The sequence below is a fragment of the Ictalurus furcatus genome, chromosome 10 (assembly GCF_023375685.1).
Source record: "Ictalurus furcatus strain D&B chromosome 10, Billie_1.0, whole genome shotgun sequence".
NCBI lineage: Eukaryota > Metazoa > Chordata > Actinopteri > Siluriformes > Ictaluridae > Ictalurus > Ictalurus furcatus.
This window is the reverse complement of record NC_071264.1, coordinates 31,508,956-31,529,930: the sequence shown is the minus strand read 5'-3', so window position 1 is coordinate 31,529,930 and position 20,975 is coordinate 31,508,956. Positions and strand designations below refer to the sequence as shown.

Sequence of the window (20,975 nt, the reverse complement as noted above, 5' to 3'; positions counted from 1 at the left end):
CATACAATTCTCCTTGACAGATTAGAAAATGTTTAAATCTGAATTTTAAAAAATGCTAAATTCTCTAGGCATTCAGCAAAGCCAGAGGACAGACAGCGGCTTAATAAAGTTGAGGAATGTGTAAAGGACATTAGAAGTTAGATGAAAGACCTGGGAGTAATTATTGACTCCAGTCTATCATTTGATGCTCATGTAGATAATATTTCTAGTATATTCTTCTTTCATCTCAGAAATATTTCTAAGATAAGAAATATATTGTCACTACATGATGCAGAAATATTAGTTCATGCTTTCGTCACCTCTAGATTAGATTACTGTAATGCCTTACTGTCTGGATGTTCCAGTAGGACCATAAGCAAACTCCAGTTAGTCCAGAATGCAGCTGCTAGAGTCCTAACTAGAACCAGAAGATACGACCACATCACACCGATCTGATCCACACTGCACTGGCTCCCAGTGAAATCTCACACTGATTATAAAATATTATTATTAAACTATAAAGCACCAAATGGTCTCGCACCACAGTACCTGAGAGAACTTTTGGTTTTCTATGATCCGCCACACCTACTTACATCAAAAGGTGCAGGCTATTTGTTGGTACCTGGAATAGTGAAGGCTACAGCAGGGGGAAGAGCTTTCTCTTATAGAGCCCCACAGTTATGGAACAGTCTTCCAGTTAGTGTTCGGGACTCAGACAAAGTCTCAGTGTTTAAGTCCAGACTGAAAACATATTTGTTTACTCAAGCTTTTTGTGAATAGTTTTTTTCTTAGGTAAAGGAGCAGATCTAGAGGATCACAGGTACAGAGTGCTGAGGTGATCTGGGATGTTTGGATGCTGTCCCCCCCCTTCACACCTTCACACAGGTGTGTTGATGGTGGAGTGTCTGGTGGAGTGTCCCAGGGACATGGACATAACTAACTCTCCCTTTAAGTTACGCTGTAATAGCTAGTCTTGTCGGAGTCCCTGCTTTCACTCACGCAAAGTACACTGTCCTTAACCATTACAGGGCAATAACCATACCTAATAATCTCTCTCTCTCTCTCTCTCTCTGTCGAGATCCACATGATACTCCTGAGATACCAGTGATCCTGACCCCTTCTGCTCTCTGGTCCTGCCTGATCCATCCTGATGTCCTGCTTCTGGTTGGAGTTCTCATCAGTTGGAGGTCACATGCTGCTGCTGAGGATGTCCCACATGGTGCAGTCTAAAGATCACTGAGATTACTGAGGACGGTTCCACTTAAACACCATAAAGATGGCTTTGGACCCCAGTTCATATGAACAGTTATGCTATGATAGCTTTAGCACTACAATTACCACAAACAGTTCTGCACTCGAGTCTCCATCAGTGAACTGTGGAGAAGTTCAACAAAACAGACTTAATGTAGAAACTGTAATGAATTTCCTGGTTACACAACTGCACTATTTGAGCATGTAGTATTAGCACATTTATATAAGGGGTGTATTTATTTATAATCGCACTATCCGGTGTCACCCAGATGAGGACGGGTTTCCTTCTGAGTCTGGTTCCTCTCGAGGTTTCTTCCTCATATCGTCTCAGGGAGTTTTTCCTCACCACGTCTCCTCTGGCTGCTCATTAGAGATAAATTCATACATTTAACATCTATATCCTGAATGTATATATTTCTGTAACGCTGCTCTGGGACCAAGTCCACTGTTAAACACGCTGTACACATAACACTGACTTGAGTTTAATTTATATATAGCACCTTTCTCATACTCTAGAGTCAAGACCATGGAGTGCTATAAATGTAAGGAGTAATCGTTTGTAACTGACAGAGGTGGTGTGATATCTACCAGTCCTTTAGTGTATGTGAGGAACCTGAAACTGAGCTTAGAATATGTTGCAGTTTATTAAAGTTCTTTTTTTTTTTCCAGATATACCATTTAAAAGGGATTTACAATAATCTAGATGTGAGGTTGGGGGAGGCTGTGGCTCATGTGGTAGAGTGGGTTGTCCACTAATCGTAGGGTTGGAGGTTCGATCCCTGGCCCACATGCCGAAGTGTCCTTGGGCAAGACACTGAACCCCAGGCTGCTCACAATGGTGCCTTGCGTGGTGTACGTGAATGGGCCAAATGTCTTCAGTGTATAGCACAAAGGTGTGTGTGTGTGTGTGTGTGTGTGTGTGCGCGCAGAATTGTGTGGAGGATTAAAACTGACCTGATACTGAGGTTTGGACCACTGTTTCAGGTCCCAGTCCCACAGGATCATCTGCAAGACAAAAACAGAAGAGTTGTTTTTGAAGAGAATCAAAGCTACAGCTGCAGTTAGTCCAAAATTACGCTGATAAAGTTCTTACTAGATCACAAAAATACCAACACTTTAGGGCTGCAACTAACCATTATTTTCATAATCAATTAGTTGGCCGATTATTATTATTATTATTTTGATTAATCGGATGGGGGCGGGGCAAACTTTCAGTACCAATTTTTTTTGTTTATTTAAAATAAAATCCACAAACTGAGTGTTACAAATATAAACTTCAGACTAAAACTTTACACAACTTTTTGTCCAAAACAGAAAAGAACTCAATACACACACACACACACACACACACCAGAACATATATTATTAATTTAGGACTGTAGTTTAATTCTGTGCTTTTTGTGCACCCATAAAAATAACACATAAATACACACAGTGGAGCATTTTGGATATAAACATAAGTTTGTGCTCACGCAGCACTGTTTGATCTCTGCGGTGTTTAATATAAAATGCCCCCCTGCCTTAGAGGACTTTCTTCCTCAGTCACGTGACGATTTCTCCTCCCTCTGATGGAGACTGAGGTCATGTTGGGAATAAAAGGTAACGCTGACAGAAACAGTAAACTGAAGAGAGTCAGTGTCGGTGACTCTGGGTTAGGGTTAGGGTTAGGGCTAAAGCTAGTGGCGTCTCATTCCGTGCGTATGATGTCATGTGCCGTCGACTAGGAAGTGGCTTATACTCCCGGTTAGTAAAAAACCACTAGTGATATATTTGCGATGATATTACCTTTCTAAAATCCACACACTAGACGGTAGAGAACACAGTGCACAGTGTAAGTGTACAGTACTTCATTTGGGACACAACTTTAGTATTTACTGTCCGAAGCGTGTTCTCGGAACAGAAGTAATGTAATGAGTAAATCTCCCCCATGCCACGCGCAGACCGACTAATCCATAATGAGATTCCTTACAACCATTTTCATCATCCATTATTATTGATTTTATCCATTAGTTGTTGCAGCTCTAGAACACATTACCCCAATTTTATCATCTCTACACTGGTTACCTGTTAAGTTCCGTATCCATTATAAAATACACTGATACTTGCCTATAAAGCCCTAAACGGCCAAGCTCCTTTATACTTAACTGATCTTCTATCATGTTACATTCCTTCACGCTGTTTAAGGTTGCAAAACTCTGGACTTTTGATCATACAGAGCTCTCTCTCTCTCAGTTTAAATCCAGATTAAACACACACTTCTTTAGACTAGTATTCACATAACGCATCTCATGACATTGTACCCCAGTCATGTCCGATAAAACGATAATTGCACATGGTTGAACAGCAGCCACACTAATCCTTTTCCATTTGTTCCCTGTTCCTAATCAGTGAACGTGCCAGCTCCAGCTCAGAACCAGCCTCTACAAAGAGTCCAGATGACACCAACGTCTGCAAAGACTTTGGATGATACCAATGCTCTACACGTGCTGTGATAGCAGCGGGCCTGAATCGTTCTGCTCTTCGGGCCAGCCTAGACCATTCTGTTGCCCTGCTTCTGGAGTTCTCATCGCTTGGAGGTCAGTCACTGTTGCTGAGGACGGCCCCATATGGACAGCCTGGGCACACTTGGAAGCAAAGGAGATGGCATTGGACTGCAGTTTTGGTGCGGTGTCCGGGTCTCCATCGGTGGACAGTGCATGAGTTCAGCAGAATAGACTTCATGTTGAGACTGTGGTGAATCATCTGATTACACGGCTGCACTTCTGTTTTACAAAGTTATAGAAGGGGTGCACTTATTTATAATCGCACTATCAGGTGTCACCCAGAAGAGGACGGGTTCCCGTCTGAGTCTGGTTCCTCTCAAAGTTCCTCAAATTGTCTCAGGGAGTTTTTCCTCACCCCCGTCGCCTCTGTCTGCTCATTAGAGATAAATTCATACATTTAAAATCTATATCCTGAATGTATATATTTCTGTAAAGCTGCTCTGGGACCAAGTCCACTGTTAAACACGCTGTACACATAACACTGAACTGAACTGAATATTTCTGTTTCAAGTACTCAGCATATATTTATGTTTTGCTGTGTGTGTGTGTGTGTGTGTGTGTGTGTGTGTAGGATGCGAGACTGCGAGCGCCACACTTTTTCTTGAGTTAAGGTGGATAAACAAAGCTCAGGGCCTCTCACTAAAAGGAAATCAGGGGGAAAAAAGCAAACCGCTTTAACCACAATGAGACGTCACCAGCAGCACTCACAGATCTTATCTGACCTCAACAACATCATCCGAGAGCACAAGAGCATTTCCACCTTATCTGTCTTTGCATACAGGGGTCAAGTCACACGCCACTATCACCATGTTACACACCATTGATAACACACTAACGCAGCGAGCAAAACATTAAACACCTGGGCTCTGATCCTATAAACACCAAGCCTATATACATGTGATACTGCATGAGCAGGAGTGCAGTTCTACTGAATATCAACACGGCTGGGACTCGGCCGTAGTCACAAGGACGCAGGTGATCGCAGGTGATCGCAGTCGTGCTGATATTCAGTGCAGCAGCAGTGAGCGTGTGATTGATTTTATACAACAGTTCTATAAAGCAGAAAGTAACATGGAGTAACTGACATTTCAGACACAATATGGCCACATATATTCTACTTTTGCTCCAGAAACCAAAATAGTCTCTAAAGTAGCCAAAGGCAGATAGAGCGTTGCGTGTTGCCATGGTAACACTCAGACAGACTGACTGACAGGCCTTAGTAAGTGCAGTAACGGTTTCAGCGTAATGAACTGTAGGTACAGATGTAATGTTATGTAGTGAAGACAGACGAGCGGAGTGATACACACAGTGACATGTCCCAGCGCTGTTAGAGTAAATATCAGCGCTCTCTCAACACCACTCGTCCAATCAGATTACTGCATCACAACTAACTGCTGTATAAATAACTAATAATGCTGGGTTTGAGGTGAAGGTAATTCCCCACCTACAACCATAAACACCTCCTCAAGTTGACATTTTAATTTTGCAAGTGGGATAGTCTACTCAATTACTGATATATATATATATATATATATACACACACATACACACACACACACAGACACACACACACACCTTTATGTAGAGCAACAATTCTTTTTTCAGATCCTCAGAGAGTTCTTTGCCATGAGGTGCCATGTTGAACTTCCAGTGACCAGTATGAGGGAGTGTGAGAGCGATGACGCCAAATTTAACACACCTGCTCCCCATTCACACCTGAGACCTTGTAACACTAACAAGTCACATGACACCGGGGAGGGAAAATGGCTAATTGGGCCCAATTTGGACATTTTCACTTAGGGGTGTACTCACTTTTGTTGCCAGCGGTTTAGACATTAATGGCTGTGTGTTGAGTTATTTTGAGGGGACGGCAAATTTACACTGTTACACAAGCTGTACACTCACTACTTTACATTGTAGCACAGTGTCATTTCTTCAGTGTTGTCACATGAAAAGATATCATCAAATATTTACACAAATGTGAGGGGTGCACTCACTTTGGTGAGATACTGTGTGTGTGTGTATATTATATATATACACATACATACATACATACATACATACACACACACACGCACGCTCACACACACACAGACACACACACACACACATCTCCTGAGGTCTCAGTGATGATAATAAATTCCCCGACACATGATAATTAATCCTGACTCAAATTCCTGACACGGAACAGTAAAAGCCAGAGGATCAGTAAACGTCACATTAACGTCACGTTAACATCACGCTAATCTGCTGGGCTCAGTTCATCAGCAGCACCTACACACATTCACGAGGGCAAATAAACCTCACCATGGCAACCTGTCAGAGTCCAGAGAACACCACTGCATAACTCTATGGCAACCAGGATGGAGGGAGAAGCATGGAGGAGAGGAGGTGAAAACAGAAGAAGAAAAACGGATAGATGGATGACGCGCCATGTCCACGAACTCGTTTACCATTTCTCACTTCACCAAACCGTGAGGAAGACACACAAAAATAGTACTGGATATTCTATCACTCACACTCTCTCACACGCTCTCACACACTCTCACACGCTCTCACACTCACTTCTGACAGAGAAGCAAACCGCTCCAGTGATGATTACTGACACAGTGAGAGTGAACATGTTGTAGCGTATTATCGCTAATCAGAGGAATAATTTATTTATTATTAATCAATTATTAGAGGAATAATTTATTGTGCTGTAAACAATATGATTAGAAGCAGAAACACAAACATTTTACATGCTCAGGGATTTTCTGCTGGTGTGTGTGTGTGTGTGTGTGTGTGTGTGTGTGTGTGTGTGTGTGAAGATCATGTGACTAGTACCGACACTTTTTTGTCATCAACTTTAACTTCACTGGTTTACATTTAATTTCTCTATGGAATAATTTTTCAGTTATTTTAAATGTCATTTTAATGGTTATTTAATTTTCTATTACAATCCTGTAGAAACTTCAGTCTTATAAAATGACATTTTTATAAAGAAGCTAGGGCTGCATAATTAATCGAATATCGATCGCGATTACGATTTTGACTGCCCACGATTAAATGAACATGATCGACTGCGATATTGACGTTTAAAGTTCGTCCTCCGCTAATAGAAAACTCCGCTGCAGATCAAATCAAGCGCTTCCTACACTTACAGCCAATCATCATAGAGCGACGCAGGGATGATGTCATTTTGTAGTGCCAAAACCCGGAAACGGGATTAGCATTTTAGTGATCAAGCTGCCAGCTTCGCTTTGGAAATTACGACACTAACATGTTGCTAAATGGCACTACAGAGGTTGTCAGGGACGTTAAACGTTATCACGCCGAACGGGAAAAAACTTTGCAGATAAACTCAGGGCTCTACAGTGCGACCATTTCACTCGCATTTACGACTGAAAAGTATTTTGTGTGACTGTGAATAAATATTTATTCACACCGGTGCGATTGACCTGTTCGGAGTATAATACAATCGGAATAAAAACTACAGGAAGTCCAAAATGCATCTACACTGCGCAACAGTTACTTTCACACTGCTTTTCATCTCCTCAGTCAACCGAACAAGTGTGTAATACTGCAGAGAAGCCATTATGATGAAGAGTAACTCTGTACATCATCTGCTTCTCTCAACTTCCCAATCGCCCAACCGCCATCTTCCCAACCACCATCTTTTATTGATCCCGCAAAATGACCTGAACTTTCACCTGCTCGTGTAGAGACAGCGGCTTCTCATGGAGTAAATCAATAATAATGCTAACGCTTCAAGGTGGGTTTAATTCAAACTTCTTTATTAAAAAAATTCCTCACCAATCATAATCAAGAGTAGCAACTGTTCGGTCTGTAAACATACAGTACACTGCAGCTCTCCTTCACTAACTAATTCACTTCATTTAAACTCACGGTTGCCAGATATCACTAGAAAAATCAACTCTACTTTCCATGTTTTGATTAAATCCCCCAAAACACAATATTATCAGCAGACATGGATACTGTACTGGGGAACCGATCTAAAAGGAACAACTGATAAACAAACAAACAGAAAACTAAGAAAATGTAAAGACAGAAAATGTGCTTAGTTATAAATAAATAATTTTATATAAAAAAATAGATATTATAATAACTTCATAAAATATAAATAAAATGAGAAATTAAATAATGTTTAATTACTATGGGTTGCATTTAATATCAATTTGACATTAAGCTTAGTTCGCTATTTCCTTAGAAAGATAATAGGCTTTTCCATATTATGGATCATTTTTGTGTTAATCTACTTTTAATTAGGACTCTTTATTGTTTAAGATATTTAAAAATAAATATTTTAGGCTTGTTAACAGTGACCACGAGGAGAGAGCTTACATTTAACTGTTTATGATAAACCTCCTGATTAAAGTTTAAACAAAAAAAGATTGGTATCTGGATCAGTTTCGGTCGTAAAAATCCTGATCAGCGCATCAGTAATGAACCCCATTAAACTAAAGCAGTTTGCATCTGACGGGTAAATGAACTCACCCAATCACATCCTATATGAGATTATTCAGATATCTACACAATACACACAGAGCGGTTCGAGAACTGACTCCAGCCCAGAACCACGACAGTGGAAAATGTCTAATGGTGTCGCTTTAAATATATTTAAGAGGAGCAGACTTCAAACACTGAACATTGAGGTTTATTGTATTTGTTTACAAGGTAAACAGGTTAATGGTGGTTTTTTGCATACAGTCTGTAAAATTAACTGAAAATATTAGATTTAGTTTATCAGAAGGTAAATTAATGTGTCATGGCTCACATTATGTTCCTAAATTCTGTCATAATTGTCCAGCTCAAGTTTTCTCATGCCTACTCATATTTACTTATATTGTGGCACATTAACATTACCATCTCTAAAAAAAAAAAAAAAAGAAAAAAGAAAAAATGTTAAAAAAAAAACCAAAAAAAAAAACCTAAACTTCAACTGTGCTCTTAAATTTTTGTAATTAGGAGCACAAGTGCTCCTAAAAGAAATTGTCTTGCGTCTCTCCTCCTGTAAACACTGTTAAAGATTTGTACGTTAGCAGGAATGTAGCACAACATGGAGGTGAAAGCAGCGGTCTGTTCATTTAAATGTGAAAGTGCAATAAAAATATGTTGTCCCTAAAATCAATGAATAATCGTGATAAATAATCGAGATCTCAATATTGATCAAAATAATCGGGATTATCATTTTGGCCATAATCGTGCAGCCCTACAAGAAGCTAAATGCAACACGGTTAAAAGCAGGAAACTCGAGACTCGGACCGCTGCGGTCTGTGCGTCATGCAAAAATCACAAGTTCAAATGATATTTACTTTTTTATTCAAAACCAGAAACAGTCTAGACTTCAATATCTACAATAAATAAATAAATGTATAAATGGATGTGTGTAATTATAAAGTGTGCTTGCAACTGTGAGCTTGATTTATTTGAATTAAAACTTTTTTTTTTATTGCAACACTAGAATGTAGTTTATATCTGTAGCGTTAAAGCGAGCTGGAGGCTGGGTGTGTACAATGCTGACACAATGCATGACTGTGTGTGTGTGTGAGAGAGTGTGTGTGTGAGTGTGTTTTCCGTGGGTGTCGGCTGTCTGACGTCAGTGCAGTCTAACACCCCTCTCACTGTGCAGCTGCTGCAAGTGTGGGAAAGTCTGGGCCGCTAAAACTCGCCTCGTGTCTCACACAAAAATCACATTTCAGTCTTTATATCTAACACAATCACCTTTTACACCTTTCTCATCGTGCAGAAATCCTACAATCTGACCATTTCTGTTATTTTATCAGCGTAATAAATATCTATAGTAAATATTAATAATTCATCTGTTAATGATCAAGAATAAGATACACATCATTATAACTACGTACAGTATCTCACGAAAGTGAGTACACCCCTCACATTTTTGTAAATATTTGATTATATCTTTTCATGTGACAACACTGAAGAAATGACACTTTGCTACAATGTAAAGTAGTGAGTGTACAGCTTGTGTAACAGTGTAAATTTACTGTCCCCTCAAAATAACTCAACACACAGCCATTAATGTCTAAACCGCTGACAACAAAAGTGAGTACACCCCTAAGTGAAAATGTCCAAATTGGGCCCAATTAGCCATTTTCCCTCCCCGGTGTCATGTGACATTAGTGTTACAAGGTCTCAGGTGTGAATGGGGAGCAGGTGTGTTAAATCTGGTGTCATCGCTCTCTCACTCCCTCATACTGGTCACTGGAAGTTCAACATGGCACCTCATGGCAAAGAACTCTCTGAGGATCTGAAAAAAAGAATTGTTGCTCTACATAAAGATGGCCTAGGCTATAAGAAGATTGCCGAGACCCTGACACTGAGCTGCAGCACGGTGGCCAAGACCATACAGCGGTTTAACAGCTTTTATGATCCACTGTGTGTGTACCTAAATGTGTGTGTGTCAGTATTCATGTAAATGAATACAGATATGAAAAAAAGAGGAGTTTGTTGTTTTTTTAAAGAAAGTATGCCATTTTCAGGGACTGGGATCTCGCTGCCTCCCCATCTCTCCCCCCCCCACATCTCTCTCTCCTCCTCTCCCCATCCCCCCCCCCACATCTCTCTCTCCTCCTCTCCCCATCCCCCCCCACCCCACATCTCTCTCTCCCCCTCTCCCCATCCCCCCCCACATCTCTCTCTCCCCCTCTCCCCATCTCTCCCCCCCACATCTCTCTCTCCCCCTCTCCCCATCTCTCCCCCCCCACATCTCTCTCTCCCCCTCTCTCCCTCCATCTCTTGGTCCCCCTCTCTCCCCAATCTCTTCACCCCTCAACCCCTCTCTCCCCCCCTTTCTCTACACTTCTCTCCCCAATCTCTCCACCCCTCAACCCCTCTCTCCCCCCATGTCCCCCCAATCTCTCTCACCCATTCTCTCTCTCTCTGTCTGTCTGTCTGTCTGTCTGTCTGTCTGTCAGTCCCTTGCTGACCTCAGGCCTCTATGCTTTTCCACAGTGTAGCGCTTTGCCTTGAGGTGTGTGTGTGTGTGTGTGTGTGTGTGTGTGTGTGTGTCTGTGTGTAATATGAGCTGAAGTGTGTTGTGCTGTTGCTTGGACACGAATGCCAGGCTTAACCCCCCCGCCCCCAAATCCCACCATGGACTCTGATCACGGTTCTCTTTGTGTACATTCTGTTCTCATCATTGTTCATTAAAAATGAAAAAAGGTACAACAATGACAGAGAGTCCGTCTTAAACAAACAAAACTCCTTTTTCTGTGGAAGACGTAAAAAAAAAATTAAAAAGGGACGAAAAGGTTTAACACCTCAAAAAATAAACCATTAAAATCATAACCTTTGTGAAAAGGGAAAAAAGAGCAAGAAAGCAGCTTAAAGTGCCACTTGAATGCTGCAGAGCTGCAGAGTTCCTTCATCTGCCTGAGAAAATCTCCACTAAGCCGCCCTTCTCCGAGTCCGAGTCTGGGGCTTTGGCTTCCCTCCACGCTGCCTAATGACAAACACGTGTTTGTAAGAACAACAAAAACGCCCCAAGCTGAAGGAAGGTCAGCGCTATTACGTCAATGATGAACTTTTTCCCACAATGGCACGGTTCAGACTGCAGCGGCCCCTGGGCTACACGTCACGTGAGCAGAGGCCTGCAGTGGCCCCTGGGCTACACGTCACGTGACCTGCACTGAGCCCCCAGACGTTTAGTCCCAAACTCCTCATGTGGAACAGTCTCCGCTTCAGCTGCTTTATTCATCTAGCAATGCTTTCTCTCTCTCTCTCTCTCTCTCTCTCTCAAAAAAACCCTGATGACTTTCAGCTGCTGTGAATCTTCTGTGTTTTTATTCATTTTGTGTGTTTTTTATTCATTTTGAAGAAGTGTTCATTTGGATTTTAAAAGCAGAGCTGATGAGAGAGTGCAGAGCGCTCCACACGACTGTGTGACATATCAACCTTCTCTCCTAAATAGACTCCGACACAGCCACGTGAAAACTCTCTCCTCTCCCTCTCTTCCCCCTCGCTCTCCTCTCTCTTTCCTCTTCCTCTCCCTCTTTCCTCTTCCTCTCGTCTCCCTCAGTCTCTACCCTCAGTCTCTACACTCCCCCTCTCCTCCTCTCCCTTGGTCTCTCCTCTCCCTCTAACCTCTCTCACCTGTCCCTCTTCCTCCCCCTCTCTCTCTCCTCCTTCCTGTTTACTCGAGGTCTTTCCTGTCTGCTTTTTACAGTTTACTTTGCACATTTCACTCCAACAATAATATTGATGTGGGTTTTATGATTGTTTTCATCACTCAAACACTTTTTCTTTCGCGTCGTCACTTAACCTCCATAAAAACCTCTCAACACAGACGGCATCAATAAAAATTATAGGAAAATAATTAGAAAAAAGTCGCCATGTCGACTAAACAGATGAAAAGCTTTCAAGGACATTAAAAAGTACATAAGTGATTTTATTTTAATTCATGATTAATTATAAATAAATAATGGAACTTAAGCTAGCTTAGAATTTAAAAATGCATTATGTTTATTATAGCAATGTTTATTATAGTACTGTTTAATTACCTTTACATCTTCACTGTTGTGTGAATCCGAGTGAAAGTGTGTGTCTGAGTGAATTTGAGGGAAAATGTCTGTTAAAGCGTTAAAATAATTAAAAAATATTCAGGTCTTCTCAAGAAAATATTTTGTATAGTTTATCAATTTTAACCGCAATAAAACGCAATACACAATGTCTACTGAGCAAACACACCAACGTAAAACAAATCACACACACACAGCACTGACCCCCACGTGAGAGAGGAAGAGAAACACAACAGGAACTCGACCTGATTTGGTCATAGCGGCTCCATCGCTCGGAGCTGGAACGCCTTGTAAGGGAACAATCTGGCTTTATCAGGGGAGATCCACACACACACACACACACACATGCATACACACACGCTCTTACACACTTACACCACCCTATATCTGTTTATCTAAATTTAATTGGAATTTCTGACTTAACAGATGCTGAACTTTGCTTAAAGAATGGCAATAACTGAAATTACTTAATTTATAATGAAATAAAATGAATACATGTATTAAAAATTATATAAATACTAATAGTCCTGTGCTAGAGAGAGAGAGAGAGAGAGAGAGAGAGAGACAGAGCAGTGAGACAGCACACTGAGAATGATCAGGAAAGAAAAAGACACTCCGATCTAACATCCTTCATCAGCAGTGATGCACTAAAATGACTCAATAATACTGAAAAATAAAAAACTGTGTGTGTTTCTGCTTCCATAATATTTGACCGCTGTTCTATAATATTACACGACACACTCTCAACTCTAAAGATGAATTTTTATGACATTTTTCACTATATTCCAGCTTAAAATGCAGTCTGGAAAATGCAATCACCCCAACAGCATCATAATAAAACAAGAATACAAAGGAGAGTCATCAGCTTAATATTCACCCTTTCATTTTAAATTAAAGTTTAATTCAATTCATGAACTAAACAAGTTGTTAAACTAAAAAAAAAATCTAAATTACTGAAAGAAATTGGTGTACTCAAATGATTTTATACAGATGAAGTTTTATTCATTCCCCTGCAGTTTTCTTATTTTGCACATTTGGCTTTTTATATTTAATTTCACATTACTTAAGCTGAAGATCTGAGAGCGTTCCTCCATACAGAACCTCTCCAGATCCTTCACATTTGGAGGTCCACGCTGGTGGACTCTCCTCTTCAGTTCACCCCACAGGTTTTCTATGGGGTTCAGGTCAGGGGACTGGGAGGGTCATGGCAGGACCTTGATTTTGTGGTCAGTAAACCATTTCTGTGTTGATGTTGATGATGTTTTGGATCATTGTCCTGCTGGAAGATCCAACCACGGCCCATTTGAATCTTTCTGGCAGAGGCAGTCAGGGTTTCATTTAATATCTGTTGATATTTGATAGAGTCCATGATGCCATGTATCCTAACAAAATGTCCAGGTCCTCTGGCAGAAAAACAGCCCCAAAACATTAAAGATCCTCCTCCATATTTAACCGTGGGCATGAGGTACTTTTCCATACGTCTACCTCTCTGTGTGCTCCAAAACCACCTCTGGTGTTTATTACCGAAAAGCTCTATTCTGGTTTCATCTGACCATAGAACCCGATCCCATTTGAAGTTCCAGTAGTGTCGGCACACTGAAGACGCTCGAGTTTGTTTTTGGATGAGAGTAGAGGCTTTTTTCTTCAAACCCTTCCAAACAGCTTGTGGTGATGTAGGTGACTTCAGATTGTAGTTTTGGAGACTTTCTGACCCCAAGACACAACTAACTTCTGCAGTTCTCCAGCTGTGATCCTTGGAGATGTTTTGTCCACTCGAACCGTCCTCTTCACAGTGCGTTGAGACGATATAGACACACGTCCAATTCCAGGTGGATTCATAACATTTCCAGTTGACTGGAACTTCTTAATGATTGCCCTGATGGTGGAAATGGGCATTTTCAATGCTTGTGCTATTTTCTTATAGCCACGCCCCATTGTGTGAAGCTCAACAACCTTTTGCCGCACATCACAGCTATATTCCTCGCTCTTACCCAGTGTTATGAATGACTGAGGGAATTTGGCCTGTGTGTTACCTCATATTTATACCCCTGTGAAACAGGAAGTCATGGTTGAACAATTTCCTGTTCCTACTCACTCATGTGTACTAAAAAATTTTTTTAAACATCAGTGGGAATATACTTCAAATATATTTCTCTCATATGAATTCATAAGGGTGCCAATAATTGTTAATTGGATAAACCTGTGTTGTGTTTGATATCCATGAGAGCAGAGCATTTTTGTGAATTTCTTGACAATAAAGACAATTTTTCATATCCTTCTGTCCTCATATTTACTAAGGGTGCCAATATTAGTGAAATTAATATACAGTAGAATTAACAGTGAGATTGGTCAAACACACACACACACACACACAATTTAAATGTTAGCTTTTACACACAAAAGCTGTGTAATTTGTATGAAAAGCACAGGTACTGCATCAGATAAACTTCACCTTCCAAACACATCAAAAACACAAATAAATGCTTTGGTACTTTAGGTACCTTCTGTAGCAATTTAGCAAAGTACCAACTGTGCGTCTCTTTCTGTACTCACTGAGATACACTTGAAGACTGTTATTAACGTAAATGTACTTAAATGTACATTTTTTAGTCTTGGATGCGACTCGGATCAGGTCAGGTCCCTTCAGGAAACAGGTTTAAGTCTTCTGCTGGACTGAAGCCTCGTTTATAAACTGATTCTTCAGGCTCGTGATGGTCAGATTATTAACCTCTTATTAACAGGCCAAGACTGAGTTCAACACGGGAGAACCAATTAGTGGAACTGTGGTTCCCTTGGTGAGTACCTTTGATTCACATGCGTCATGGAGACTAAAGACTTCGATAGGTGTTTGGGTAAAAGAATTCATTTCCTTAAACAGTGATTAAAGTCCCTGAGCTTCTTACTCATACGGATAAAATTCATACATTTAAAATGTACATCCCCAGTTTATATATTTCCGTAAAGCTGCTCTGAGACAGCGCCCTTTGTTAAAAGCGTTATACAAGTAACATTAAATTGAAATGAATATGAATGAGTTTATAATCTCACACAGCATGACGCAGGACTTTAACAGTGTTAATGAAATTAATTTCAGTCACGGTTTTCAGTATAAATAAAGTTTTTATAGAGTTTTCACAATCCGCAGTGTAAATGCACCTTTATTTGGAGGTTTTTGTCCTGAGCATGATGTGTGACTAACCAGTCATGTGACCTGCTAATTAACATTTAATATTAACGATTTTAAAGCAAAAGAGACGGAAACGAGCTCGCTTAACGCTCACACCAGACAAACGCAGTTACGCCTGAAAACAACTTCGCGTGGGTTTAGTACGAATATCACGGACATCGCATCTGGATGGTTTCTGGCTTTCCAGATTTGAAGTGTTTTCAGGTGAGAGTTAAACTCGGAGTAGAACCGAATCGTGTTCTTTCTCTCCGTTCATTTTATTCTGATCTCATCAGGAATCACTGAACGTTTTAGAAAACTGAGAAAGCCTGCTGGGATTTTCACAGACACACACACACACACACACACACACACACACACACACACAGAGAGACACACAGAGACACACACAGACAGACACACACACACACATCTCTAGAGTTTACACAGAATGGTGCGAAAAACAAAAACCCAGAGTGAGTGACAGTTCTGCGGGTGGAGACGCCTCGTTGATAAGCGAGGCTCCTTGGCAGATCAGACCAGTCTGATCATTCTCCTCTGATCTCTCTCATCAGCAAAGTGTTTCAGACTGCAGACCCTTCCACATGCCTAGGATGTTTTTTGTCGACTGTTGCGTGTGAAAATCCCAGGAGATCAGTTTCAATTTCTGAAACACTCAAACCAGCCCATCTGATACCAACAACCACGCCACGGTTAAAGTCACAGAGATCAGACGTTTTCTTCAGCTGCAGCTCCTGACCTGTACCTGCATGAAGATATGCATCGTGCTGCTGCCACATGATTGGCTGGTTAGATAACTGCATGAACGAGCAGGTGTACAGGTGTTCCTATTTAAGTGTACAGTAAGGGTACATTATTTTATATTTTCTCTGGCATGAGAGTTCAGTACTGAGAGAGTTCATGGAGCGTCTTTAAAAGTTAAGATTATTATTAATGATGATGATCAACGAATACCGAGCTTTCTGCTCTTTTACTGCCAGAACTTCCTGATTGCTGAAATTTTATTTTCTGTCAAAAAAATTAGATCAGATGATACTCTTGGATAATCAGAATACTCAGATCGTTAAAATTAGGAATTTGCTGCTACTGCTGACGAAAGTTTTGCACATTTTTCAACCTTTTAACTGCTGACTTGAGGACTAAAGGACTGCAGAGACGCACTGAATCGCAAACCTGTAAGCGTTCCTCCAGGACAAGAACTCCGAGGTTCTCAGTCCATCGTAAACCAGAGCACAAGTTCAGTTCCTCAGTCAGACTCGTCTCCACGTTAAATACACGTGGCTCAAAAACCTCCTCGTAATGTTCAACAATCATGTAAAGCATTTAATTACACAACACGTTTCCCGTCTACAAAAACACAAAGTGCACAATCCTGCTCTTGACTAAAACCGCTCTCTTTCAGAATGTAATACAGAACAGAAACGCCGCATTAGCACAGTGTGTAAGAAATAACACGCCGTTTAGGACGACTTTGGCGTCATGAATCCAACATCTGTTCTCAAACACGTCTCATCTGAACACGATTTCATTACAGCGTTACACCTGACTTCCGAATACACGCCATTTAAAAGTCATCCCAAATCTGGTGAAGATCCTCTGGGAACAGTGCAGAGAGAGAAAGAGAAGACGTTTTAGACTCGTTTCTCAAACAAAAACATTTACGTTACTTTAGAGGTTTTATCTGACGTTAAACAGCACTTCTTATTTCTGGGAAGTCTTTAGGAGTCTCTTTCTTTACACTAAACCCTGCTCACGTTTCATCCTGTGACGAACGGTGTGTAAAAAATCGCCGTTTGTTCGACACGCACATCACTCCATCTTCTCTCGGCAGTGAGCTCATACATGTGGTGTCAATTTGCACAAAGCGAACCGCATCGCTGAAACACAAAGCATCTGAGGAATGCTCCGAATATTTTCCACTTGATCCCCAAGAGTCTCTGGATCCATTATCACTACACACACACACACACACACACACACACACGAGGACTCAAGTCAAAACAACAGCAAAGGTAATACTGTGTTTTCATCTTTAAATGAAAGTCTTTTCATTTTGTAAGGTTTTGTAAGTTTGCATTAAGATTAAGAACATCAGATCACAGACACACGCCAGATTTGGGTCGTGGCTCTCAGAGAACTACAAAGAAAATAGAGCTGCAACTAACCGATAAAATCCATAACTAAATAATGGACAGCGAATGTTATTATGGATTAGTCGGGTCAGTGACATCACCATGGATAAAATCCTCCCCCTCCGGCAGTGACATCACTGTAGATAAACCCCCCCGTCACCATGGATACCTTTAATACCTTTATCATAGCTTTCAGTTTACACAGAGTGTGGAGGACAACATCGTGCAGAATGTGAAATAACATGTTTTTCCTAAAAAATACAGAAAATAAAAACTGGCCTTTTAATCGATTAATCGAGGATCATTGATTAAACAGATTAATCAATGATCAAAATAATCATTAGTTGCAGCAAGACTTCCTATTAGTTTAATTTCTCAAATTAATTTAAATTTATTTCTTTTCCTCTTGTTCATGGTGTTTTAATGACATTACACACACACACACACACACACACACACACACGTCTCAAATTAAAACTGGCTTTGCAGCTCCACTTTACACTTCAATCATTAACTCTGAGGGAGATTCTGTGCGTCACACACATCAGGTTCAGTGTGTAATGACTGTGATGTAATACACCGTGTTACACACACACACACACACACACACACTCTTCATTAAGGCTGGTGCTCGAGTGGCCTGTTTAACTCTAATGATAGCTCAAGTCACAACACACACACACACACACACACACACACACACCTCTCAATGTGTAACATGCAGTACTTTTCTGCCTCGTTACTCAGGTTAATTGTTGTTGTGTTCTTTAGGAGGTGATTTGAAAACAGTAATGAGAATAAACTCTCCTACGACTGTAAAAGTAGCTTCTGTCCTCACAACACACACACACACACACACACACACACACACACACAGTGTGTTTGACAGAGACAGAGAAAGAGTGAAATAACAAAAACAAGTAGCGCTTTGTAGAAAATGCAAATTGTGGGTAATCTTCTGCCTTGAGTTATAAACACATCTCCCTACATTTGCATTGTATTGTTAGTGCACGCACACACACACACACACACACACACACACACACACACTCTCATGGAAAACTACACACTATGGTGCAATAATTGTAAAGAACCGAGGCGCTGTGCAAAAGTCTATAGTTTTGTATAATTCTATATAATTTTGGTATAAATATTTATGTTTAATGTTATTTTTTATTATTTATAAATAAATATTCATGTTCTATTTGCTGCATTACTGTCAGTAGCAAAGAATACATTCTAAAAACATACAAATATCTCCAAATATTCATTTTCCAAAAATAATAAATAGTACAGAGATGTGTGTGTGTGTGTGTGTGTGTGTGTGTGTGTGTGTGTGAGAATAAAGTAAGATCTTCACTAACGGAGTGCTTTTTAAACCTGTAACGGAGTGTTGTGGTTTTCTTGCAGAAACAGAAGAACCAGGTGTCAGGTTCTCCAACATGCAGCAGAGTTCTTTACAGAACTGTACCACAGAGAACCTGAGAGAACTGATAGCAGAGAACCTGAGAGAACTGATAGCAGAGAACCTGAGAGAACTGATAGCAGAGAACCTGAGAGAACTGATGGCAGAGAACCTGAGAGAACTGATAGCAGAGAACCTGAGAGAACTGATAGCAGAGAACCTGAGAGAACTGATAGCAGAGAACCTGAGAGAACTGATGGCAGAGAACCTGAGAGAACCGACACAGCTGTAAAGACTGTAAACCTTTACAACAAACACTGACCTGCTGTAGTTTATTACTCTTTATTTTGTAGTCGTATTAATTTGAGCATTTGTGAAGTATCTTTACAGTACAGAGATTATTTACAGGTGCTTTATTACAGTTCTGTGTTTATAAAGTTTTTAATAAACATGCAACAAAAATCTTAAACTGGAAACAAAAAGCTGTAAGACAGAGTTTCAATATCCACATGTGTACAATTAATTACTGTTTATTTACTGAATAACTGAAAGACAGACTGACAGACAGACAGACAGACCTAGAGACAGACAGACAGACAGAACTACAGACAGACCAACAGACAGACAGACAGACCTAGAGACAGACAGACAGAACTACAGACAGACAGACAGAGCTGGAGGACAGCACATCAACCTCGTGGTGGGGGGGGCAGTGGGGGAGGCCTGGGGACAGTGGATTTGGGTGTAAACGGTGAGGGGTTTCAGTCGTCCGTGTCGCTGTGGGGATTATTCTATCATTTTATTATTTTATTATTTTATTCTTGGTGCAGGGAGTTAAAGCTCTTTTTTTCTGCCCTGTCCGTCGGGGGTTTCGCCCTGTGAACGGCTAAACACACACACACACACACAGAAAACCTTCCTCTAGAGCCACACTGACGTCAGCGGTTACCTAGCAACAACCTTTACAGTGTAAAACCAACTGAGAGAGACACACACACACACAGAGAGAAAGAGAAAGAGAGCGAGAGAAATAAAGAGAGCGAGAGAAAGAGTGAGAGAGAGAGCGAAAGAAAGAAAGAGAGAGAAAGAAAGAGAGAGAGAGAAAGAGTGAGAGAGAGAGAGAAATGAAGGGGACAACTTGAGGAACTCTGACGTCACATTCCTGATCTTGATAATAAACTTTGTTTTTATTTAAAATGGAGCGGAGCTTCAGTAATTGAAAAATATGTGAATAATCAAATGTACAAAATTATATACTGGTTGGAACTCACACTCTCACACACACACACACACACACACACACACACACACACACACACAGAGTACAGACACACTAGAGATACCAGACATTTATTTTAATCCAGAACTGCAAAAAACCTCTGAAACGTCTCCGAGTCAGAACAAGTGTCAGTGCTGAGGTTCAAATCCGTCTCATCAGAGCGAGTCTGGAAATAACACCAGTGTGACTGCAGACTCTTACAGTTTATACAACAATAAAATTCATTCCTTCAGAGTGAACCAGTCAAATATAAAAGATCATCATTACCTGAGGATTTATCCAAACATTTATTACATTGCCTCCTCAGTTTATTTCTCTAATATAATCTACTGCTTTAATACATTTGTAGGAAATTAAACAAATTAAATAGAGTTCATTTTTTAATCGAATTAAAAATGAAAACTTTGTTATAAACATTTGATGATTTCATATGAAAAAAACTTTTATTTTCACCTTTTTTCCTTCAATAAACTGTAACCTACTGCACACGAACAAAATGTGTTTTACATCACTGACTCAAGCGTGACCTCCGTGTATCGCGCTCTCTCACACACACACACACATAAACTCACACAAACAATACACACACTCGCACGCACGCACACACACACACTAAACACACACGCAAACTAGGGCCGACACTAACGATTATTTTCATA

The 20,975-nt window shown here is 40.5% G+C and overlaps 1 protein-coding gene across 1 annotated transcript in view; it reads right to left on the bottom strand.

Annotated features, from left to right (window-relative positions):
- pde3b (phosphodiesterase 3B) overlaps nt 1-20,975 on the bottom strand; it is a 57,561-nt gene that overhangs the window by 14,514 nt on the left and 22,072 nt on the right. Inside the window, exon 2 of the mRNA XM_053634085.1 lies at nt 2,185-2,235. Within this exon, the coding sequence (XP_053490060.1) occupies nt 2,185-2,235 (51 nt within the window). The remainder of the gene's footprint in view (nt 1-2,184; nt 2,236-20,975) is intronic.